The 21466-nt window shown below is 37.6% G+C and overlaps 2 protein-coding genes across 3 annotated transcripts in view; both read left to right on the plus strand.

Annotated features, from left to right (window-relative positions):
• Positions 1 to 2074, plus strand: part of CASP8AP2 (caspase 8 associated protein 2) — a 43754-nt gene extending 41680 nt beyond the window's left edge. The window contains exons 10-11 of one of the 2 annotated variants that reach the window (XM_072642831.1): positions 69 to 121; positions 1333 to 2074. In XM_072642831.1, the coding sequence (XP_072498932.1) occupies positions 69 to 121; positions 1333 to 1336 (57 nt within the window). In that variant the 3' untranslated portion in view covers positions 1337 to 2074. Of the gene's footprint in view, positions 1 to 68; positions 126 to 1332 lie in introns of those variants that run through there. The other variant, XM_072642832.1, reaches the window with a different exon arrangement.
• Positions 2075 to 4961: 2887 nt separating this feature from the next.
• Positions 4962 to 14717, plus strand: GJA10 (gap junction protein alpha 10). The gene is made up of 2 exons (XM_072642833.1): positions 4962 to 5048; positions 12910 to 14717. Exon 2 carries the CDS (start codon positions 12926 to 12928, stop codon positions 14414 to 14416), a length of 1491 nt encoding a protein of 496 aa, XP_072498934.1. The 5' UTR covers positions 4962 to 5048; positions 12910 to 12925; the 3' UTR covers positions 14417 to 14717.
• The last annotated feature ends 6749 nt before the right edge of the window (positions 14718 to 21466 follow it).

Here is a 21466-nt window from a genome sequence, read left to right on the forward strand (position 1 = left end):
AAAGTTTTAGTAAAAATTATAATTGTTACTGAAATCTTGGGTATTAAAATGCTTTTTAATTTTTTCAGGTTTCGGAAAGATTCCAGCAATTAATGAAGCTCTTTGAAAAGTCAAAATGCAGGTAGTTAATGCTTCTTAACAGTCTTCAGACTGAGTTTTTCAGCAGTTTCTCTGTTCAGAGTGGCTGGTTTGCTGCATAAATTCCCAAAAGTAGCTTACAATCAGCTTCCAAAGAGAGAATGAACAGAAGTGTCAAATACACATCCTACATTCCCAAGCAGGGTCTGAATCACTGTAAAATATAATTGAGAAATATTCAATATGATAAATAAAAATAAAATAAAACATAGAAAACACAGCATTTAAAACTAAATCAGTATGCAGACTGCAATGATCCATATGTTAGATTAGTGGCCTCTGTTTCTATTTGAGTTTGACACCCCTGGTTCAGAAAATAAAATTGAATTTGTGAAAAGTGAAACAGATCAACTGACATGGTTTAGAAATATAAAGTTGAGTATATATATGCTCTAATACTGATTTTGGAGAGATTTCTAAACTGCTAAAAAGTCTGTTGTGGTTTGTATTTGGCACAAAGTTAACAAGATTTTTGCAAAGATTTATTCTGATTTATTGAGAAGTAACATGCAGTAGTGGATAATAAGCGAGCCAGGAAGACATGAATTCAAGTGCTGCCTCTCATGTACACTGGCTATGTGAGTCTGGTCAATTGACTTAAATTCACAATGCCCCTGGAAATTCTCTAAGATTTTAAGTAGCAGGAGAGATGGAGATCTGCATTAGGACAGTGAGTTTTCTCTCTGAGGAGCTCCTCATACCAATAAAATCACAGATCTAGACCAAAAATTATATTGAAAATCTCTCTTAACTTTTGATATTAGTTAGATATTATCTAAAAGTACATATTACATTCAGTTTTGAACATATAATAATGTTTGTTAAATTATTTTTATTCTAGATTATGGTACTGCAATTTAATTGATTTCATATTTTAGACTTAATTTGACTACACTCGACTTAATTTGACACTCGGACAATTATGCCACTTTGTTCTTAATGCATTATTACAAGTTTAGTCTGGTTAATATTATTTTCTCAAATACTGTTAGTCTCATTATAGTCTCTTGGTGACAGAGTAAAAAAAAAAAATTAAATGATAAAGTTGGCCTTTTTATTTAAATCCTAAGTTTAATGCCCTTACCTAAATTATCTATTATCCTTTATCTGTTCTATTCAAAAGAGCCACCCTCTAAGAAATTTGAGTATCAGAAAGATAGGATAATAATATTTAGCCTCTTCCTTGCTTTACAGATAATTTGCCGATTCCTTGGAGTCGTAATTGACACTTTGTACTACATGGAAGTTCAGAATCCCCATACTTTAAATCTACTGAAAAGTCTTTGGACTTTAAAAAAAAAAAGTAGGCTTTAATCCTCTGTGGCGTTTCTATATATTTTTTTTCTTTCATTGACTGACTCAGTTTAATTTTTTTTACTTATTTCAGTGATAAATAAACGTGATATGTCAGGCTTTCATTTTTTTTTCATGGTTCTAGCTGAATAGTTTACATGTTTTTGTGGCATAGTTATTTTCTAACATGTTAAGATGCCCATATCTGTATGAAAATGTAAGCGACATCACTTTGATTGTATAAAAATTTGCCTTTGATTTTTCAAAATAACAATGCACCTGGAACTCCAGCTCACCACCTCCAGTTTCATGGGGTTTGGTTTTTTACATATAAATGTATTTATAGATTTATAGCAGGTTTTTCATGCTTCTGCTTATGTCTCCTCTTTGGTAAATTGTAAAAACTCTTTAAAATGTTTCTGTAAATATGTATAAATCCACGTATGGTTGTATAAAAACCCTTGTTTTGAGAGAAAGAGGGTGTGTGTGTGTGTGTGTGTGTGTGTGTGTGTACATATATATATATTATATATATACATGTATGGCTTTGCCTAGCCAAAGATTTTTAACTGTACAAATTTTTTTTGTATAATTTAAGTTTGATTACTGTAACAGTAATGTGACAATAAAACTTGGAAAGTTGTTTGAGTTTTTATTACTGGTTCCTTTAGATGTGCTTGATTATACACAGTTTCTCTCTGACTTTTGATAGCTTTTGTGCAAAGTGGTTTTATGACAAAATATTTCATTGTATTTTTTGGGCCATGATTTTTAGCCATTTCCAATAGGAGGATAACTCATTAGTTTCCAGTTTTGGGTTACCTCAAAAAGAACTTCTATAAATATTTTTGCACATATAGATTCTTTTCCTCTTTCATTTCTTTGGAGCATAGACCTTTTAGTGGTACATCTGAGTCAGAGGGTTTTCTTTCCAGGATGCCGAGGTGCTGTCCTCTAATCACTACTTTCCCAGTGTCCTTGGTGAAGTGACAGACTTTGAGTTCCATTTGCATATGAGTGTCAGGAATGTATGCTCAGGAGTGCTAGGTGGCACTGTGGCTAGAGCACTGGGTCTGGCGTCAGGAGGATCTGAGTTCATATCCTGTCTCAGACATTTACTAGTTGTGTGACCCTGTGCAAGTCACTTAATCCCTGTTTGCCTCAGTGTCCTCATCTGTAGAATGATCTACAGAAGGAAATGGCAAATCATTCCAGTATCTTTGCCAAGAAACCCCCAATGGAGTCACGAAGAGCTGGACACCATTAAAACAGTCTGAAACTGAACAACAGCCACAATTCGGACTTGCTGACTGGTACAGATTGCTCTCAGTCCCTTGTCTTTGTCTCTTCATTTACCTTGGCACACGAGAGACTGAAGGCTTAAAAATGAGAAAACTGACTGTGGTCAAGAGTACAGAAAGTTCTGGAGGAAAGATTAAGCTCTTAGGGAAGCTGTGAGCTGTGGAAGCCTGTTTTTCCTTTGTTCCTCCCAGAGTACTGTGGGGTGGGGTGGAGGAGGCGGTTTCTCTCCTTCACCCACTGACAATAGTGTTTTGCAACAGAAGCACATGACTGTAGAACCCATATACTTGCATGATTCCGGGAACGGGATAGAGGAAGAAGGGTCAGATTTTGAATTCCTTAGAGTGCATGATCCCAGAACTTAGCCTTCTAACTGAGAAGGGAGATTTCTGGGACAGCACCATTGTTTGAGACTTGCCTAAGTTCAAGAGTTACTGAGTTCTAGAATTCCAGGCACTAAATTTTCTAGAGAGGCAGAGAGAAGATTCTCTGATGCATTTCCTTCATGCAAAGCCACCAAGGATTACATAAAGTCATAGAATTGGAAGGGACCTTGTAGGCCATCTAGTCTAACCCTGTCATTTTACAGACGAGGAAACATCTCAGAAAGAAAAAATTAGTTGCCCAACATCTCATATGTTAGTAAGTGACTATAGTTGGAATCTGGATCCTGGCCATAGGCTCATAGATTCAGGGGTGGAGGAGACCTTTGTGGTCATCTGATTGAACATTTCCTCATGCCTATAGAGGTTAAATTATTTGATTACTGTCACGTAGGTACTAAGTGTCAGAACCAGGAGTTGAATCTAGGTCCACTGACCCTAATCCATCACTCTCACCTTGGTGCTACTGCTTCCCTTAGATCATCCCCCTCCAAAGCCTGTGTTCTTTCCCCTGCACTATTTCAGCCAAGTTAAAAGCTAGAAGTGGGCATTAGCCAGGAAGTAACCAGTGAAACAGCAGCATCTATTGGATACTCTTAAGACCAAGACCAGCTGGAGGAGTGCAAAAACATTATTGGCCTCCAGCTCTATAGCTTTGGAGGTGTGAATTACCTCTTCTCCCACCCATCCCTTCCCACATGACCTTCACTTGTTTCCTAAGTGAGAGCCTCTGCGATTTTTGACTTAGGCATGTTAGTTCTTCCTGCTGATATTGGGTGTATTTATGGATGAGTGGGTCCCAGGTTTATGGGGAAGATGCCTTATTACTACTCTTACTATACTGTTTCAACCTTTGAGCTAATTTATTCAATCAGTATTAAATGCCTACTATATGCCAGTTGCCATGCAAAGTGCTATGTCCTAATTATGTCCTCTGGGTGATTATAGAAAATGAACTCATCACTGGGCTTCATGAGATAAAGTTTAGGTGTGGGGTCCCACAGAGTACATTGAGCTATAAATGAGTTGGGAGGGGCACTAGGGTACCATACATAAATGTTATGTAAATGTGAGAGTTGTTATTTTAGCTCCAAACATGTATAATTATTTCCATTGAAGAAGGAAGGCCCTCTGTTTTCACTAGTAGATTTTCTTTCTCAGCTGTGTTTCTTGCAAGCAAAGATGGTACTTAAAGAGATCACCTGTAGAACTGCTTAATCACCATCCTGTTGATTTATCTTTCATCAATGTTCATCCTATTTCAAAAGCCAAGAAATGATGAACAAGAATGCCTTGGGTGAGAGTATCACTTGAGTTTCTTTTGACCCAGCTTTATGCAAGTTGGTTCATCATCAGAAAGTACAATTAGTACAATTAGTACAATGCAGCTGCCTATGAAATCGGACATGACCCATTGATCTTTGTGCATTGATTTCTGTGGAAACTAATGGACCATAAGAAAAGCCACAGAATCTAAATCAGCCTCCCCATCACAACAATAGAAAGAGAAGTTTCTCATTTGTTTCAGTAAATATAATTGTCCAAATGGGATTGGCCAGCAGTGGCCTTGGCCCTTTGTCCATAAAGAAACAATTAACAGGACAGTTGAAGTCTCCAAAGGACATACAAAGCCTTAGGGGGTGTCTGGGTTAGACTTCACTCAGCAAAATAAATGTGACTATTCTGGCTGGGGGCCCTGTGACCATCTGGTCAGATTGCTTTTTGGGCTGGCACTGGGTACTCAGTATTCCTGCTAGCCAGGTTCTTAGAATCATTGCTGGTTCCTTTCTGTATTGTTTTGATGGCTTTGTTCTTCCAAACTCAAGGCTATCCATTCCAGAGAGAACTTGTGAGGCCAAATACACTGGTCTGAAGTACACATAATCAAACCATGATGTCCTAAGAGCTTGGGAGTGCATCTTGTCCCATAAGGTAAGTAGCTGGTATTTGGGAGGAAATGGGGATAAACCCTGTACTTTGGGAAGCTGAAATAGTATTTAATGTACCCAGAAAGTCAAATGAATGAATTTGTGTGGGGAATCTTTGAGGGGGGGGGGGCACAGTTTTGGAACAAGTGGCACATGAATCAGGGTAAACAACTCTAATGCTTAATATCAAACAGTATTGACTAAACAAGTATTAAACAATTATGCTTGTTTAAGAGTGAGGAGAGATTTTTTTAAAAGCACTTTGGGACAGGGTTTATTTCAAATGGTCCATTTAAAAAATGAATGGCTTTATGCTTTTTACATTTCCAATATTTTTCTATATGTCCTTCCCACTCCCACCCCAAAATCTTTGCTTTGTAACAAAGTAAAGCAAGTGCGACAAAACATCAACACAGCAACTATGTCCGTCCGCAGTTGGTGCATTCAGCATCCATGGTCATTTGAGCTCTGGATTCAGTATTAGTCCTTGCATTTATTCAGAGTTCAGTTGCCTCCTCGTGGTATTTTTATTGATATTTTATAGTTAGGTATGATGTTCTCCTGGCTCTGCTTTTTTCATTGTGTCAGTTCATACAGATCTTCCCATTTCTCTGAATTCCTTATATTCATTGTTTCTTAAGATTCAGTAACATTCATATGCCACCATATATTGAAACATTCCCCAAACAATAGGGTACTCATTTTGTTTGCTGTTTAAAAAATATTTTATTGATTTTTTTTATATCATTTTTACATCCCAATGACTGTTGCTTCACCTCCCTTCACACTCTTCACACCTTCACACACATTTCTCGAAATACAATTCTGCTAAGCAAAACAAATCTGCACAGTGGATATGTGTGACAACTTATATCTCATTTTCCACTGAGAGGAGAGAGGCACGATTCACTGTCAACCTTCTGAAGTCATGATTGGCTACCGTATTGATCAGAGTACTTAGGTTTTTCCATGTTTTTTTTCCTTTTAAAATTTTTATTGTGCTCTCTATTTATCTTGCTTTTTCTGCATCAGATCATAGGTTCTACCAGGTCTCTGAATTTTTTATAGACATCTTTTCATATGGTGCAATAATATTCCATTACATTGATGTATCATAATTTGGCCATTTTCTAATTGAGGACTGCCAACTTTGTTTCTATTTTTTTCTGCCACAAAAATGCAGCTATTTACATTTTGGCATATATAGGACTTTTCCTTTTGTCTTTGACTTCCTTGAGATATAAGCCCAGCAGTGCAATTCCTTGGTTAAAGGGTATGAAATTTAGTAACTTTCCTCTCATAATTGCTCATTGCTTTCCAGAATGGTTGGAACTGGTAAAAAATTTTAATTTAAAAATATAATCAAAGATGTTTTAAATAATATTTTTTTTGGCTAGTAGTGTCGAACCTGCTGCTCTGGACTACTTTCCTAATTTGGAGCTCACAGGTTGAGTCCAAGCAGGAGGTGACTACTAGCTACTTAGGTTCAAAGTATTCTGTGGTTCTGAACTCCTAAAGCTTTAGCTCTCAAGACCCTATTGTTATTTTTACTTTTGACTGTCAGCTAGAGAACACAATTAGCTCAAAGCAAAGACAGTTGCTAAGATTACATAAAACATTCCCTTAGTAAACCTGGAGTACACTCTCCCACAAATACAGCATTGGGGAAAGGTATGGATTACCTGGAGTATGCTGGTGGTGAGGCATATGTGTAGGGAACACATGTTCAAGACAACTCACTTCTCTAGCATTTATTTAAAGACCCCAATGTCCTTTGTCTTCTTATGGTGTTTTCATGTTACTTCTCACTGGATGCAGCGTCTCTGAAGGGCAGACTACTCTTCTGGACTCCCTGGGCTATTCCTCTCTGCAACTTGCCTCCTGAATTCCAAGGCTAATTCTTTCTTGAATCCACAGCTGGTTCTTCTCTGCTGCCGGGGGTCACACTTCTCAAAGCTTCTTCCATTAATTTCCTCTGACTCTTTGGGCTGGCTCACTGCTGGTTGCAGTATCTCCTACTAGGTGTAGCTCCGTTAGAAAAGACCATAGTTAATGGGGGATGGAGAGAGGAAGAGAGGGAAATCCCTCACACTGTCTACGGTTAGAGAGAAGTACAAGGAGAAGGAAAAAGACCAACTCCCTTTCAAGAGTTGGATTCTTTCTCCATATGAAGCTCTTGTCATTGCTGCTAGATCACAAAGCTTTTCTACTTCAACTATCTGTCTCCACGGCTGGTAGTCTGACTTTTTAAAGTCCATCAGGGACATGGCTAATCTTTGGCCAGCCAATGGCAAGCTGTCCTCTACTTCCATCAGAGAAAACTTTACATTTTGTAAAGGATCGAGGGAATGGGAGGGATACATAAGGTATACACTTTGTTTAACATGTTAGGTAATACGTTGTTGTCTCTGTCACTTGCTTCTGTACTTTCATCAGCTGAGTTGGGGAGGAAATATATTGAACAGGCTCTTCCAGTACAGTAGCGAAAAGAAACGCACAGCCCTTGATCACCATGCTCATAAATCAGTGTACTACTTTTCTTAATAGGTGAATACTATGGACATGGAATTTGGTATAAAGGCTCAGACTCTGTTGGTGGACGTTGCTTAAATGTTGTTCTTGGTTGCAAGGAAAGATGACTAAGGGGAAATGACTGTGATGTAAAAAAAAGGCAATGATAAAATTTTTAAAAGAATAAAAACAACATATACAGAATAACTACAACAACGTAAAAAAAAAGTCACCATACAGAGGCAGCACGTTTCTAGTCTGTTATAGTTGTCAGTGTCAGTATCAGACTATCAAAGGAAAAGGGCATATCCCTCCTTTCTCTTAACAACCAATAAACTATCTTTTTTGGAACTGCATTTTTATAGTTTGATTATTAGCTGGGAAGTGTTTGCTGTGTGAGAACAAAATATTAACCAAAGCCAAAAATAAATGTTAATTCTTTTCCCTGAATGAATGTGTCTTGTCACTCTGTAGATCTTTTGATAAGCCAAAGAGTGAATTTTTAAAAAATCACCTATAGTAATTATCCTACACTATATGAAGGAGCAGAATGTTGTGAGTGAATGTCTTTCTTGGGAAGGCCATAAATATTTAGAAGCCAGGATAGCATCTAATAAATTACAGCACCGATCAAATTCTTAACCTCATTTGGCCCTTCAAAAATTAAAAGTTTTGATGATTCTAATAATAATGATAACTCACATTTACATATGACTGAAGTTTTTAGCACTCTGTCCTCAGAACAACGTTGCAAGGTGGAGATATTATGAATCCCATTTTGCAGTTAAAGAAAATGAGAATTTGAAAGGCTAAATGATTTGCCTTCTGACTCTGACTGGTAATACTTTCCTTTAAAATTTTTTTTTGTTAATTCTGAACTTGACAAAATGTACATTACCATGTATAATACAGAGAACAGAAAAAAAAGATTACATGTGGAACTGTGAATCTCTATTACCTATAGTCATAGCCTCTCTGGATCTCAGTTTCCTCTTCTATAAAATGGAGAAGTTTGGACTAGGTGACCACTGAGGTCCCTTCCATATCTTAATCTATGATCCTATGAATACAGTTGGATTTATGGAAGAAAAGAACTGCTTTACCTTCTTTCATTTAATCAGGGAGAATGTAGAACTTATATGTTTTTTTCAATCAGAGATCCTTCAGTTATTACAAAATTAACAGCTCTCTTTACTCAAGACCTCTTGGAAAAATGGAATTGCTTAGATAGTACTTTATTTTTTAAAATTCCTTTTTTATAGTTCTAAATTTTCTTCATCTCTCTGTCCTCTCCCTTGCCCATTGAGAAGTCAATAAAACCCATCTCAAAAAACAAAACCCACTCCAAATGGTCATGTAAAACAAATTTCTGCATTAGCTATGTTCCCCCCCCCCCCCAAAAAAAATCAAGAAAAAAGAGAAAGAAAAAAATTACTATATGTTTTCAAGGAAAGTGGAGGTGGCCTTGATTCTCATGCTTATAACTCCTGTGTTCCACTGTGGTGTTTTCCTGCCTTACCTTTTCTTTCTGAATCTTTTTCTTATTATATTTGTCTATTGAGATAATAGTTTACATCACTCTGACTTTAGAGAGCATAAAGAAACTCTCCTTCCTATGGGCTGTTGTTCTAGTCTTCCTCCCCCTTGGAAATTTCACAAAATTTTGGAGCTGGAAGGAACCTCAGAGGGTATAGAGTTCAACCTATACCTGAATAGGAATCCTCTTTACAACATCACCTCCAAGTGAAGTCTGTGCTTGAACATCTCCTGAGGAGTCACATTCTTCTGCTTTGGGACAGCACCAATTGTTTGGGAAGTTCTTCTGAGTCTGCTCCTGTGCAACTTTCATGCACAGAGTCTAATTTTGCCTTGAGAGATCAACCAGAGTGAGTCTGTTTCCTCTTCCATATGACAATCCTTAAAAAACTTAAGGACAACCATCACATCCTTCCTTAAGTCATTTTTTTCTTGAAGCCAACATCTCTGGTTCCTTTAAAGGTTCTTAACCATGAATTCCTTGGACAGTACAGTGAAACCTATGGACCCATTCTCAGAATAGCATTTTTAATGTATTAAACAAAATAAATATAATTTTAAAGGAAATCAGTTATAATGAAACATAGATATCAAACTGTTAAAAATAGAAGTTCACAGAGCCCAGGTTAATAGATTTTTGTATAGTGTTATCTCCATCTCTGTACCATCCTGGTCCCACTCCTTTGGAAAGGCTCTAGCTTATCAATGTCTGTCCCAAAATATACTGCCCAGAATTGAGCAATGTACTTCAGAGTACAATGGGACTGTGGTCTCTCTCGTTCTGGATACTGTATCTTTCTTAATGAAGCCTAAAACTGCACTTGTTTTTCTTTTTGGCTTCATGTCAATTCAATTCAATGAGCATTTGCAGAATGCCGACTTTGTGCCACAAACTGTACTAGGCACTGGGGATACAAAGAAAAAAAACATTTCCTGGATCCTAGGAGTTTCAGGGAAAACAGGCAAACAGTTAAATATAACATATATATGTATATATTCACATACATATATGTATGCATGTATATACATATACATGCATACATACTGTATATATGTGTGTATATATATATGTATACAGAATAAATACAAAATAAATTTTTTTTGGAGAGGGAATATAACAACTGTAAAGATTAGTAAAGATTCTCTGTAGGAGACAGTATAATTTGAAGGGAGCTTTTATGAGCTGGTCATGAGGAAAGAGAGAATTCCAAGTATAGAAGAGAGTCTATGCAAATACATAGAGGCAAGAAATGAAATCTCTTACTAATAAATAAGCCAGTTTACCTGGAATGTAGAGTGTAGAAGGGAAGTAATGTGATATCAGTTTATAATGACAGATGGCAATAAGATGGTGAGGAGTTTGTATGTTAGGAAACCACTGAAGCTTTTGAGCTGGGGAATGACATGGTCAGACTTGGGCTTTAAGAAAATTAATTTTTTTAAATCTATGTGTTGAGGATGAATTGGAGATGAAAGAGACTGGGTCAGGGCACCAATGAAAAGACCATTGCAATACTACAGGTGAGAGAAGGACCTGAACCAGAGTAATAACTATATGAGCAGAGAGGAGATGAATATGCAACGTGGCAATAGAATTAACAGGAAGGGAGCAAAAGGAAGGAAGGAGAAAAGGAAACAAGCACTCATTATATTCCAGGCATGGTGCTAAGTGCTTTACAAATTTGATTCTTACAACAACCCCTGGAGATAGGTGCTATAGTTGTCCCAATTTTACATTTGAGGAAACTGAGACAATGGTTATCTGACTTGTCCAAAGTCACACAGCTGGTAGGTGTCTAAGGGTAGATTTGAACTTAGGACTTTCTGACTCCAGATCTAGTGATCTATTCACTGCCCCACCTTACTGCCTCTGGGCTTGTTAAATATAAAAGGATGAAGAGGAACAGTAGAGAGTCACGGATGACTCCTAGGTTGTGAACCTGAGTAATTGGAAGAATGGTGGTGATCCTTAAGACAAATAGAGAAAGTAAGAGAAGGGATAGATTTTACTGGGAAAGATAATGAATTCGGTTTTAGCCATATTGAGTTTGAGATGCCTTTCAGATGCCATCTGAAGTCTAGCAGGCAGTTGGAGATGCATAGTTGTATCACATGAGAGAGGTGACAGCTAGATATTTAGATTTAGGAGTCATCTGCAGAGAGATGACATGGAAATAGATGTGATCACTGAGAGAGAGAGAGAGAAAGAGAGAGAGAGAGAGAGAGAGAGAGAGAGAGAGAGAGAGAGAGAGAGAGAGAGAGAGAGAGAGAGCTTATAGAGAAAATAGAAGGGAGTATAAAGTGGATCATCATACAACAAAGGAGACTGAGTTGTCACTTTATTGACTTGCAGTCTGTTCAAACTCCGTGTCTTTTTTTTCAGATAATCTTTTACCTAGTCCTGTCTTCCTGATCTTGTGAGTTGATCTTCTGAACCCAAGTGTAGTACTTTAAATTTATCCCTGTTGAATTTCACCTTCCTAGATTTTAGCAGATTTTGTTAACCAAAATGTTAGCTACTCCTCCAAGCATATCTCCTACAGACATTGAGTTTGCTCAAACTTCCTAATTTTTCTAGAGAAACACAACATGTCCCCATCTCTTTGGAATGAGCCAATGAAACTTCCACAGCTCCCATTACTAAAACATCTCTACTGACCCAATCCTGTGTCTGTTGTCCTTTTTGTGGTTCTATATGCTTATACTACTTGTACTGCTATTCTGATCTGGGCATGAAAGACCTTCAATCATTTGGTCCAATTTTTTCATGTTACAGATGGGGAAACTGAAACTCAGAAAAGTAGAATGACTTGCTTATAGTCACAGAGTCAGTTAGTCACAAAGTTGGTAATAGCAACCAGATCTTCTGTTTAAATATAATTGGGGGGTGAGGAGAGAATAAATCCGAGTAAAGAATTAAATATGACTCCAACATTGTAACTCAAGATATAGACATGTAGACCATTGCCTTTTCAACTATACAAACTCCTTTCCTATTTCCTAGTAGCACTAGCTTTTTCATAAAAATTGTCACTAATACTTAGGAAACAATTATATTTCCTCCCCTCTTGACTAATGAATATGTTAGTTATGGAAACAAGTAGGCAGCTCAAGTCTGAAGGGGAAAATCAATCAACAAATATTTGTCAGGTACCTAGTAACTGCAAGACACTATCTTTGTATCCCATGGAGGATACAAAGAAGAATGATAATTTTGCCCTTAAGGAACCTATAGCTTAGTTTAAGAGACTACACATACCAATAAAAAGATAACTAATTATATGAGTTAGTATGTGATAATTTAAAAATGAGGGATGTTGAGTACAGGAATGTCAGGGAGTTGTGAGAAGTGGTAAGAAAAGACTTCACTGAGGAGGTGAGAATTAAATTCTTTGAAGAATGGACAGGATTCAGATAAGGGAAGGCATAAAAGATAAGAGTATAGCAATCAATGGTTCAGTGCCAGGAATATTTGGAAGACACAGCAAATTTTCTAATAAAGCCAAAGTTCAGTGCTCATAATGGAGAATAGTGGAGATAAAATCTGAAAAGTAGAGGGCCTTGATTGCCAGGATATTTGTAGTAATACATTTTCTAATAGCTCTCCTATTTGAGGAGTTCTATAATGACCTATACCTCCATCTGGCAAATATCTTGTTTCACTAATCAGAAATCACCAAATATTACATCTAGAACAGACCTTGACATTCTATGTGATATTTGAGACCATGAAAATCTTTGCCCATCATTACATTTTCTACTGTAGCATACTACCTCTCTATGAGTACTGTTATTCTGTGAATTTGTGTGTGTTACAGACACAAGTATTTGAACATGGGAGACTGGAACTTGTTGGGCAGCATTCTGGAGGAAGTTCACTTCCATTCAACCCTAGTGGGGAAGATCTGGCTGACCATCCTATTCATATTCCGGATGCTGGTGCTTGGAGTGGCAGCAGAGGATGTCTGGGATGATGAACAGTCAGCATTTACCTGTAACACCCAACAACCTGGCTGCAGCAACATCTGCTATGATGATGCTTTCCCCATTTCTTTGATCAGGTACTGGGTTTTACAGATCATCTTTGTATCTTCTCCCTCTCTGGTATACATGGGCCATGCACTTTATAGACTCAGGGCCTTTGAAAAGGAGAGGCAGAGGAAGAAAGTACAACTTCGAGACCAGCTGAAGGAACCTGAGATTGACCGGGAGGAATACCAAAGAATAGAGAGGGAACTGAGGAGATTAGAGGATCAGAGGAAGGTATACAAGGCACCCCTGAAAGGATGCCTGCTACGTACTTATATACTGCATATCTTGACCAGATCTATATTGGAAGTAGGGTTCATGATAGGACAGTATATTCTCTATGGGTTCCAAATGAACCCCCTTTACAAATGCAGTCAATTTCCTTGCCCCAATTTAGTGGACTGCTTTGTGTCCAGGCCCACAGAGAAAACCATTTTCATGTTGTTCATGCACAGCATAGCAGCTATTTCCTTGTTCCTTAACATTTTGGAAATATTTCACCTGGGAATCAGGAAAGTCATGAAGGCATTATATGGAGGGTCTGGCAGGGAGACTGAAAGGGAACCTTGCCATTCAAATAGAAATTCAGTGACCCAGCCCTGTATAACTCACTCTTTATTGCATGAGAGCATTCCTTTGTTCCAGCCTGTGCAGCACATCTGGCCAGAGCAACAAGTAATTGGGATTGATAATGCAGAACATAAACCAGCTTGGCAACCCAATCAGCACAACCAGACAGAGGGAGAACCTCCATCTAGCAAAAAGAACTGGTCCGGGAGAGATCCGCATCACAGAGTGCTCCAACTCAACTCTGTTTGTCGCCAGGACCTTGAATGTTGCATCCAACACTTTCAACAGTGCAAACATCAGCACCATGGACAGCACCCACAGTCTCCCTTCAGCAGGGGGGACATTCTTTCTAGACCGCAGCTGCACAACCTTGCCAATTGCCCTTCGTTCACACTACGTCCTGGGGAGCAGCCCCATAGTCTTTGGAACCCACCCAGATCCTCGACAGAGCTGACTACTCACTGCAAGACCAGTAAGGACAGCATGAGAGAGTGTTCTGACTCAGCAGTGGGAGGGTCTCACCCAGGTAGCCGCAAAGCCAGTTTCCTATGGAGACTTTCAGAAAGCTCTAATTCCCAGCATAGCCCTGTCTCTGACGTCCCCTACTGGGGAGATGACAGTACCTCCAGCTCTCCACCTCTACCTCCAGGCACTGGACGCAGAATGTCAATGGCAAGTAAAGATCAGCAGGCCCCTGCTCGTGTGAACTATAGCGTGCTTGTGTAGTTGTCGGCACAATGGTACCCCAAACTCACATTTTCTCCATTGTCTTCCCCAGGGCTATCTTTTTATACCTTCTGATGAGGCATAGTGTTGTGGTGGGGGCTGGGGAGAAGAGAGATGGGAGGGACAACATATGTCTTTTTGTGGAGTCATTTATCTACGCAAGTCACTTTAGTCCTATAGAAAAAAGGAGTGTGTTCATGTATATGAGCAAGAAGTCACACCATTTGAATAACTCTACATCTTAAAATGATCTACTACAAATATTTCACAATAAAGATTTAGAAAGTTTTTAGAAATAAAACGCAGTGAGTTTCCTTTATTTTAAAGCAAAAGAAAGAAGGGAAAGTCCTTTTTGGACATTAGACAAGAGAAGTATTAGACAAATTTTGCCCTCTGAAAAGCTGCAGTTAGATAAAAAAAAAAAAAGCCCCATTATTGTGATGCTCCCAATACCTGAATCGCTGGATTACAGATTTAGAGTTAGGAGAGGCCTGACCTAGTGTCCTCTTATCTAATTCCCTCACTTCCCAAGGCAGGAAATATCTAGAAGTGTCCCATGATCTGGAATTGTTCCTTTCCATCAACGTCAGCTCATCCTATGATTTTAAAATAAAGGTGATTTGATAGAAACTGAATTTCCCAGATGAAACTCATAAATGAAATACTACATTTAAAGTACTTTATAACTGTAAAGTACTACATGAATGTGAGTTATTGAAATTATTTTTCCTATCTTTTGTACCATAATAATTTCATCTTTACACCAAGCTTAATATCTCTTGCTGATTTATAATGATAATTCATATTTATATAGTGCCTTATGGTTAAAACATGCTTTCATATAAATATATATATACATATACATACACACATTCCAATTTTATCACATCAGTTTCATCTTTTAATCATTCCAATAGTTCAGTGTGGTAGGTAGCAATAATCCCCATTTAACAGATGAGGAAAACAGAGGCTCAGGGAGATCGTGATTATTCCAAGCTCATAAAACTATTAAGTGGCAAGGTCGGGTCTTCATGATTACATTCCGTTTCCTCTGTCTTGGTAGAAAAATTTTCTAAGCTTAATCAGAAAGGGAGTCCTACATAGGCATCTTAAGTAAGCTATGAGTTCAGCTTTTTTCTATATCTGGAGTATCTTCAGCTACCTCTTCTATCCCTTATTTCTCCAGGAGGAAGTCAGACATGACAACTTTCATTTCTGGTTTTCTGACTCCAAATCCAGAGTTTGTAATTGAAATAGGGTCATCTCTAGTGTTCCTTTTTTTTTTTAAACCTTGAGGAGTTTCCAGTGGATCTGGGCTTTCCTGAGACCCTTCCCTTAACTAAGAATCACTCATTTTTTATCTGCTCTATACAGTTGCTCTGAATATTACATGTAGAGCAAAATGCCTTGGATTTAATGTCTGTCTACATTACTGGATGATTTCTGCCACCTAGAGGCCATTCATAGTAATCCCAGTTGAATGCAATATACTGTGAATGGCTATTTAATTTCTGCTTATACTTGTATATTTAGCAAGACAATTTTCACTGTTCCTTCTTTCCTTTCCTTGGACAGTGTCTCATAGAATGTACTTCTTTCTTCTCTCCTTCCTATTTTAACTTTTCAAAACATTTTTTATCACTTTTTGTTTTTACATCACTTTAATTTCTGATTATAACCCTTCTCCCCTACCCAGTGAGCCATTTCTTGTTACAAAAAAAAAATTCAAGGAAACTAACATATACACCAAATCTCATGCTATATGCAATATTTCAAATTCATAGTCTTCCATCTCTGCAACAAAGGAACATCTTCCCTTTGTTCTGGGGAGTCACCTTTCCCATAATTAGTACTACTCATGAGATGTTCAGGGGGACCAGCACCTCTGGTGTGGGAGCTTGTTGAGCCCTCTTCAGGGTTGCTTATCCACCTTTGGTGTCCACCTGTCACCCAACTCACATCTGTGACTCCAAGAAGCTATAACATGGGCATTAGTAAAACCATCTTGGCAGATGGGCTAAACCAGTTTGAGGGTAACTGACAGGCCTTAAACCTCTGTAAGCTAAGGGGATGTCTACCCCAAGCATGTGAAGACACCCCCTGGTGGAATGGGTGGATGAGAACAATTTGTTCTAATGACCATGAAGGTGACTGAAGCAGATGCTGTGTTTACAGCTTGGTCAGATATCAAAGATGCCAAGGTCATCCACTGAATCCTAGGCCATTTCCAGTCATCTTGACTTTCATCCTGCCACTGAACTTTGTTGACTCTGGGAGAGAGAGTGAAGCTAATGACTTTGCCCAACTCCATCTCACTTAAATCCAATTCACAGGCAAGTCATTATCCTGTGATGTCATTGGTCCTCTTTCAAAGCAGAAGACATACAACAAGTACTCATGGAAAGCAATAAGACCGGGCTGAAAATACAACATACTTGAGGATATGGATGCATCTTTCTTACAGATAGGCTTTTATTTTAGGTGTGGTCTTAAGAAAACATACAATGACTCTCATCTTTATCTCTTTTTGCTCTTGTGGCAAATCCTTTCAACATTATGTAACATTTTGTTGTTTTTATTTGAATTTTAGACATAGAGTTTATGTTTTACTTTCTTTTAAAAGCCAAGAGGCATAGCAGTTTGGTTCTACCTCTGGAACATTAAACTTTTCATCGAGAGACACAAAGTGGTGATCCATCTGTAAATGGGTTAAGGCATTGTGGGAAGTAGTTAAACCATACCCCTTACATAGAAGAGAAAGCAACCAAAGAAACCTACAGGTTTGTCATTCACAGTTCAGTATGGTAATAATATATCAAAATCACTCCTCAAATAGGATGTTTGGACAAAAAACTTTAAAATTTTTTTTTAAAATATTAGACGTTTGTACATATGCACACTACACTCACAAATACTTTGCTTTAACAGCTCATTTGATGCTTTTGAGTATTGATTCTTCTCCTCTCTGGATTTCATCCCTGAATTCACTTTTTCTTTCCCCATTTCTTTCCCAAGATGACATTGATCTGTCTTAAATTAACTTTCAAGACATATTTTAACAGAAGTCAGGGACAACGATTCTGTCCTTTGGTTTGTTACCCAGATGAAGAAGTCCATGAGTGATTTTTAAAAGGAGATTGATTTTTTAAAAGTTCAGTCCATATTAAAAGAGAATGGATATGATGGAAGGAAGGCTCAGAGAAAATTATAGGACCATTCTAACTGGTAGGAATCTCTAGGAGCACTACACTGAAACAAAGATGGCCCCTCTTTTTTTTGTTTCCACTTTTGGTTTATTTTCTTTATAAAACTTTTAATTGTTCATTTAATTTTTATTTTTTTTCTCAATTATATGTAAACCAAAAATTTTAATGGTTGTTAAAATTTTTTGTGTTCCATTTTCTTTCCCTCCTCTTCCCCTCTTTGAGAAGGCAAGCAATTGATATAGATTATACATGTGCAGTCATGCAAAATATTTCCATATTATCATGCTGCAAAACAAAACAGACAAAAGGACCCAAGAATAATAAAGAAAGTAAAAAAGCATGCTTCAATCTGCTTTCAAACTCCATCAATCTTTTCTCTGGAGGTGGATAGCATTTTTCATTATAAGCCCTTCAGAACAGTCTTGGATCACTGTATTGCTGAGACTAGATAAATTGTTCATAGTTGATCATTGTACAGCACTGCTGTTACTATGTACAATGTTCTCCTGGTTCTGCTTATTTCACTTTGCATCAGTTCATATAACTCTTCCCAGGTTTTTTTTTAAGTATCCTGCTCGTTACTTCTTGTAGCACAATAGTATTCCATCACAATCATATATACAACTTGTTCAGCCATTCCCCAACTGATGGGCATCCACTCTACATAAAGATGGCACCTCTTAAAGAAATCATCACTCTGTAATATACATCAGAGGAGACAACTAAGGAATTGATTTTTCCACTTTTCTAATTTTTTCCACTAAAATTCCAAAAAAAGTGTTTTAAAATTCCATATCCTATCTCAGTTAATTTATGCTAAGTCTTTGGCATCATAAAGCTTCAACCTAAAAAAACAGACATAATTTCTCCCTGGTGTTAATAGTTACTAACAAAGATTTGGTCTTATATTCAGTGACATTTACAGTAACTTAATAAAACCAAATCAGACAAAAGTAGAGTTATCATCATCATTATTAACATGCATTTACTAGTGTCTGCTCTGGGTGCTAGATGATGAATTAGTGTGCCATTCATGAGAAGGTATAAAATTAGAATACGAGTAAAATTTCTTCACATCAAACTTGTCATCTCAAAGGATAATTCAACAAAGTTTACAATCAATGGTTTCATGCTTTTACAAAACTTAACACATAGTAAGTGCTTAATAATTTCTTATTGATTGATAATGATTATTTTTTATTGGTACATGTTGTTTTGACATAAAAGATACTTCCCAACAAACATTCCAATGTCCTTCCATCCCCATAAAGTACTTTCCCTGAAAACAAATTATCTTAACTGGTAGGACATGTTGCTTTCTGAATGAAAAAGTCAGTGAAGACTTCTCAGTACTTGACAATAGGCTTCTAGTAGGCCTAAGTTTCTATCTCCCAGAATTTATGTGACCTTGAAGAAATTTGAAACTTAACCCCCACTTTGAAGTGCCACATCAGCATAATACTGCATGCCAAATAAGGTTATGAACATTGTGTTAGTTTTACATTGGTTGTTTTACTACTTCCTTGTTCCTTATTTCTAGGGTAAATTGCCTCATTTAGATTGTTAAATTGTGTCTCAGCCAATGGGAGTAATGGCCAGCAGGGAGGGTGGGGGATTTCTGCGTTAGGACTATATCATCTTTGTTCTTGCCTTCTGCAAGCGCCTCACTCTCCTGATTACTTATCAGAGAGGAGATACCCTTTCTTGAGCTATCACAATAAAATCTTGCTGTTTTGCTTCTACCTTGAGAAGTCTCTGATTTTCATTTGAGTCAGTGGTCTCTGACTCACTTTCCATTTTTGAAACTTACAGATTGATAAAAGTATTCTAAATGTCTATGTTCAGTCATGAATTTTGGGGCAAACTAGTATATACTAATGAATCCTATACTAGTTAGGTAGGTCTTATCAGTAAGGCAACATGGTATGGTGGATAAAGCATTGGATTTCAAGTCATGAAGACAGATTCAAATCTTACTTCAGATATTTATTAGCTATGTGATCCTGGGTAAATTACTTAATGTCTCTGGGTCTCAGTCACCTTATTTCTAAAATGAACTCATCGAATTCAATGACCTTTAAGGTCCCTTGTACTTCTAAATCTATGGTTTTATGATTTTATGATAATCTCAACATTACGAAAATTCCCTTCAGAAGTACAGAAACTCTTTAGTTTTATTCATATAATATCAAACTAAGTTGAAGATGAGAAAAATTAATTAAATTAATGTTGGACATTGTAGAGACCCCTCCCTTTCAGGTATATATTTTTTAAATCCATAAGTTTTGTGTCAGTTGGGTTGGCACTGGTCAAGACAACTTCTGTTACATTAGTTGAACTGTTTTTGTAGGGTTCCCATAGAATGAGGCCCTAAAAACAAGCAAACAACATGCCTTATCTAATTAAGTACTGAGGGATTCTTATTCACTTATGTTGTTGTTTGTCCTGTTTTTGAAGAGGACCAAAGACATTTCAGGGGATGTCTCAATTTTTCTTATGAATTGGATTTAAGTGAGATAGAGTTGCATGGAGTCATTGGCCTCATTCTCTTGCCCATACTCATCAAAGTCCAGTGGAAGGACTTTGTTAAGATGTTGCAGTTAAGATGACTAGAAATGACCTGGGATGCAGTGGATGACCTTGGCATCTTTGATATTTGACCAAGTTTAAGTATGCCACATCATCTGCTTTAGCCATCTTCTTGGCCATTGGAACAAATTGTTTTCATCCACTCATTCTACCAGGGGAAGTCTTTCCTTTCATTCCCCTAATTCACTGAGGGGTTTGAGACCTGCCAGTTACCCTCAAACTGGTTTAGTCTATCTGGCAAGATGGTTTTACTGATACCCATGCTACAGCTTCTTGGAGTCATAGATGTGAGTTGGGTGACAGGTGGACACCAAAGGTGGATGAGCAACCCTGGAAAGGGTTCAGCAAGCCCTCCATACCAGAAGTGCTAGTCCTTCCTGAACACTCCGAACAACCCAAACACCCCACATTCACTGATGGGATTTGTTCAGTTATGATAATAATGAGCACTGAAAAAGCATGTGAAAAGTGAAAATAGAAGGCCTACTTTCTAGTCCAGGGTCTGCAACTTTCTAGTTATATCACTTTGGTCAAGTCACTTCCTCTCTCTGGGCTTCAAGTTTATTATTATTAAAATAAGGGTAATAATATTTTATCACTTAACTCAAAGGGTCTTTGTCACAAGTGCTGGCACATCCCTATAATCCCTGCTACCCAGGAGACTAAGGTTGGTGGATCTCTTGACCTTGGGATTTCTGAGCTGCAATTGGGCTATATATATAGTAAGCCCCTTGGGAAGGACCACCAGGCTGGTTCACTCCTTCACCCAGGCTAAAGCTTCTGTGCTAAACAGCACCTAGATAAACCAGTGAGTGGCTGCTTCACTTCTAGTCTGGGCAACATAGGGAGACCCAGTCTTAAGGGGAAAAAAAAGGATTTTTATGAAGTAAGTCTATAAACAACAAAATGATATATAAATATGAATTATTATTATTAGAAGTGTGAGCTGACAAATGAATTAGATTTATATAGGGCAACAAAAACAAAATCCTACCAAAAAACAAAGAGAGTTTTTGTTAGAGATTTTCATTTAGTTAGTGCTTTGCGGTAAACTCTATGGAAAAATGCAAGCAGAGGTATTCAGTTTCATTCATGCTATCTTTGTAATTCACTCAGGACTAAAACACTATTTGGAAATAAAACTTCTGAAAGTACATATTCTTTGCTCCTAACAGACAGCCAAGATCATTAACCAGAAAATTTAGTCTAAGATGACTGTACTAGTTCAAAATCTGACCTGTGGGCTTTGGTGGGT

The sequence above is a fragment of the Notamacropus eugenii genome, chromosome 2, assembly GCF_028372415.1.
Source record: "Notamacropus eugenii isolate mMacEug1 chromosome 2, mMacEug1.pri_v2, whole genome shotgun sequence".
Lineage (NCBI taxonomy): Eukaryota > Metazoa > Chordata > Mammalia > Diprotodontia > Macropodidae > Notamacropus > Notamacropus eugenii.

Excerpts from the sequence above, each read along its gene's own strand:
- GJA10 (XM_072642833.1), top strand. The coding sequence starts at position 12,926 with ATGGGAGACTGGAACTTGTTGGGCAGCATTCTGGAGGAAGTTCACTTC.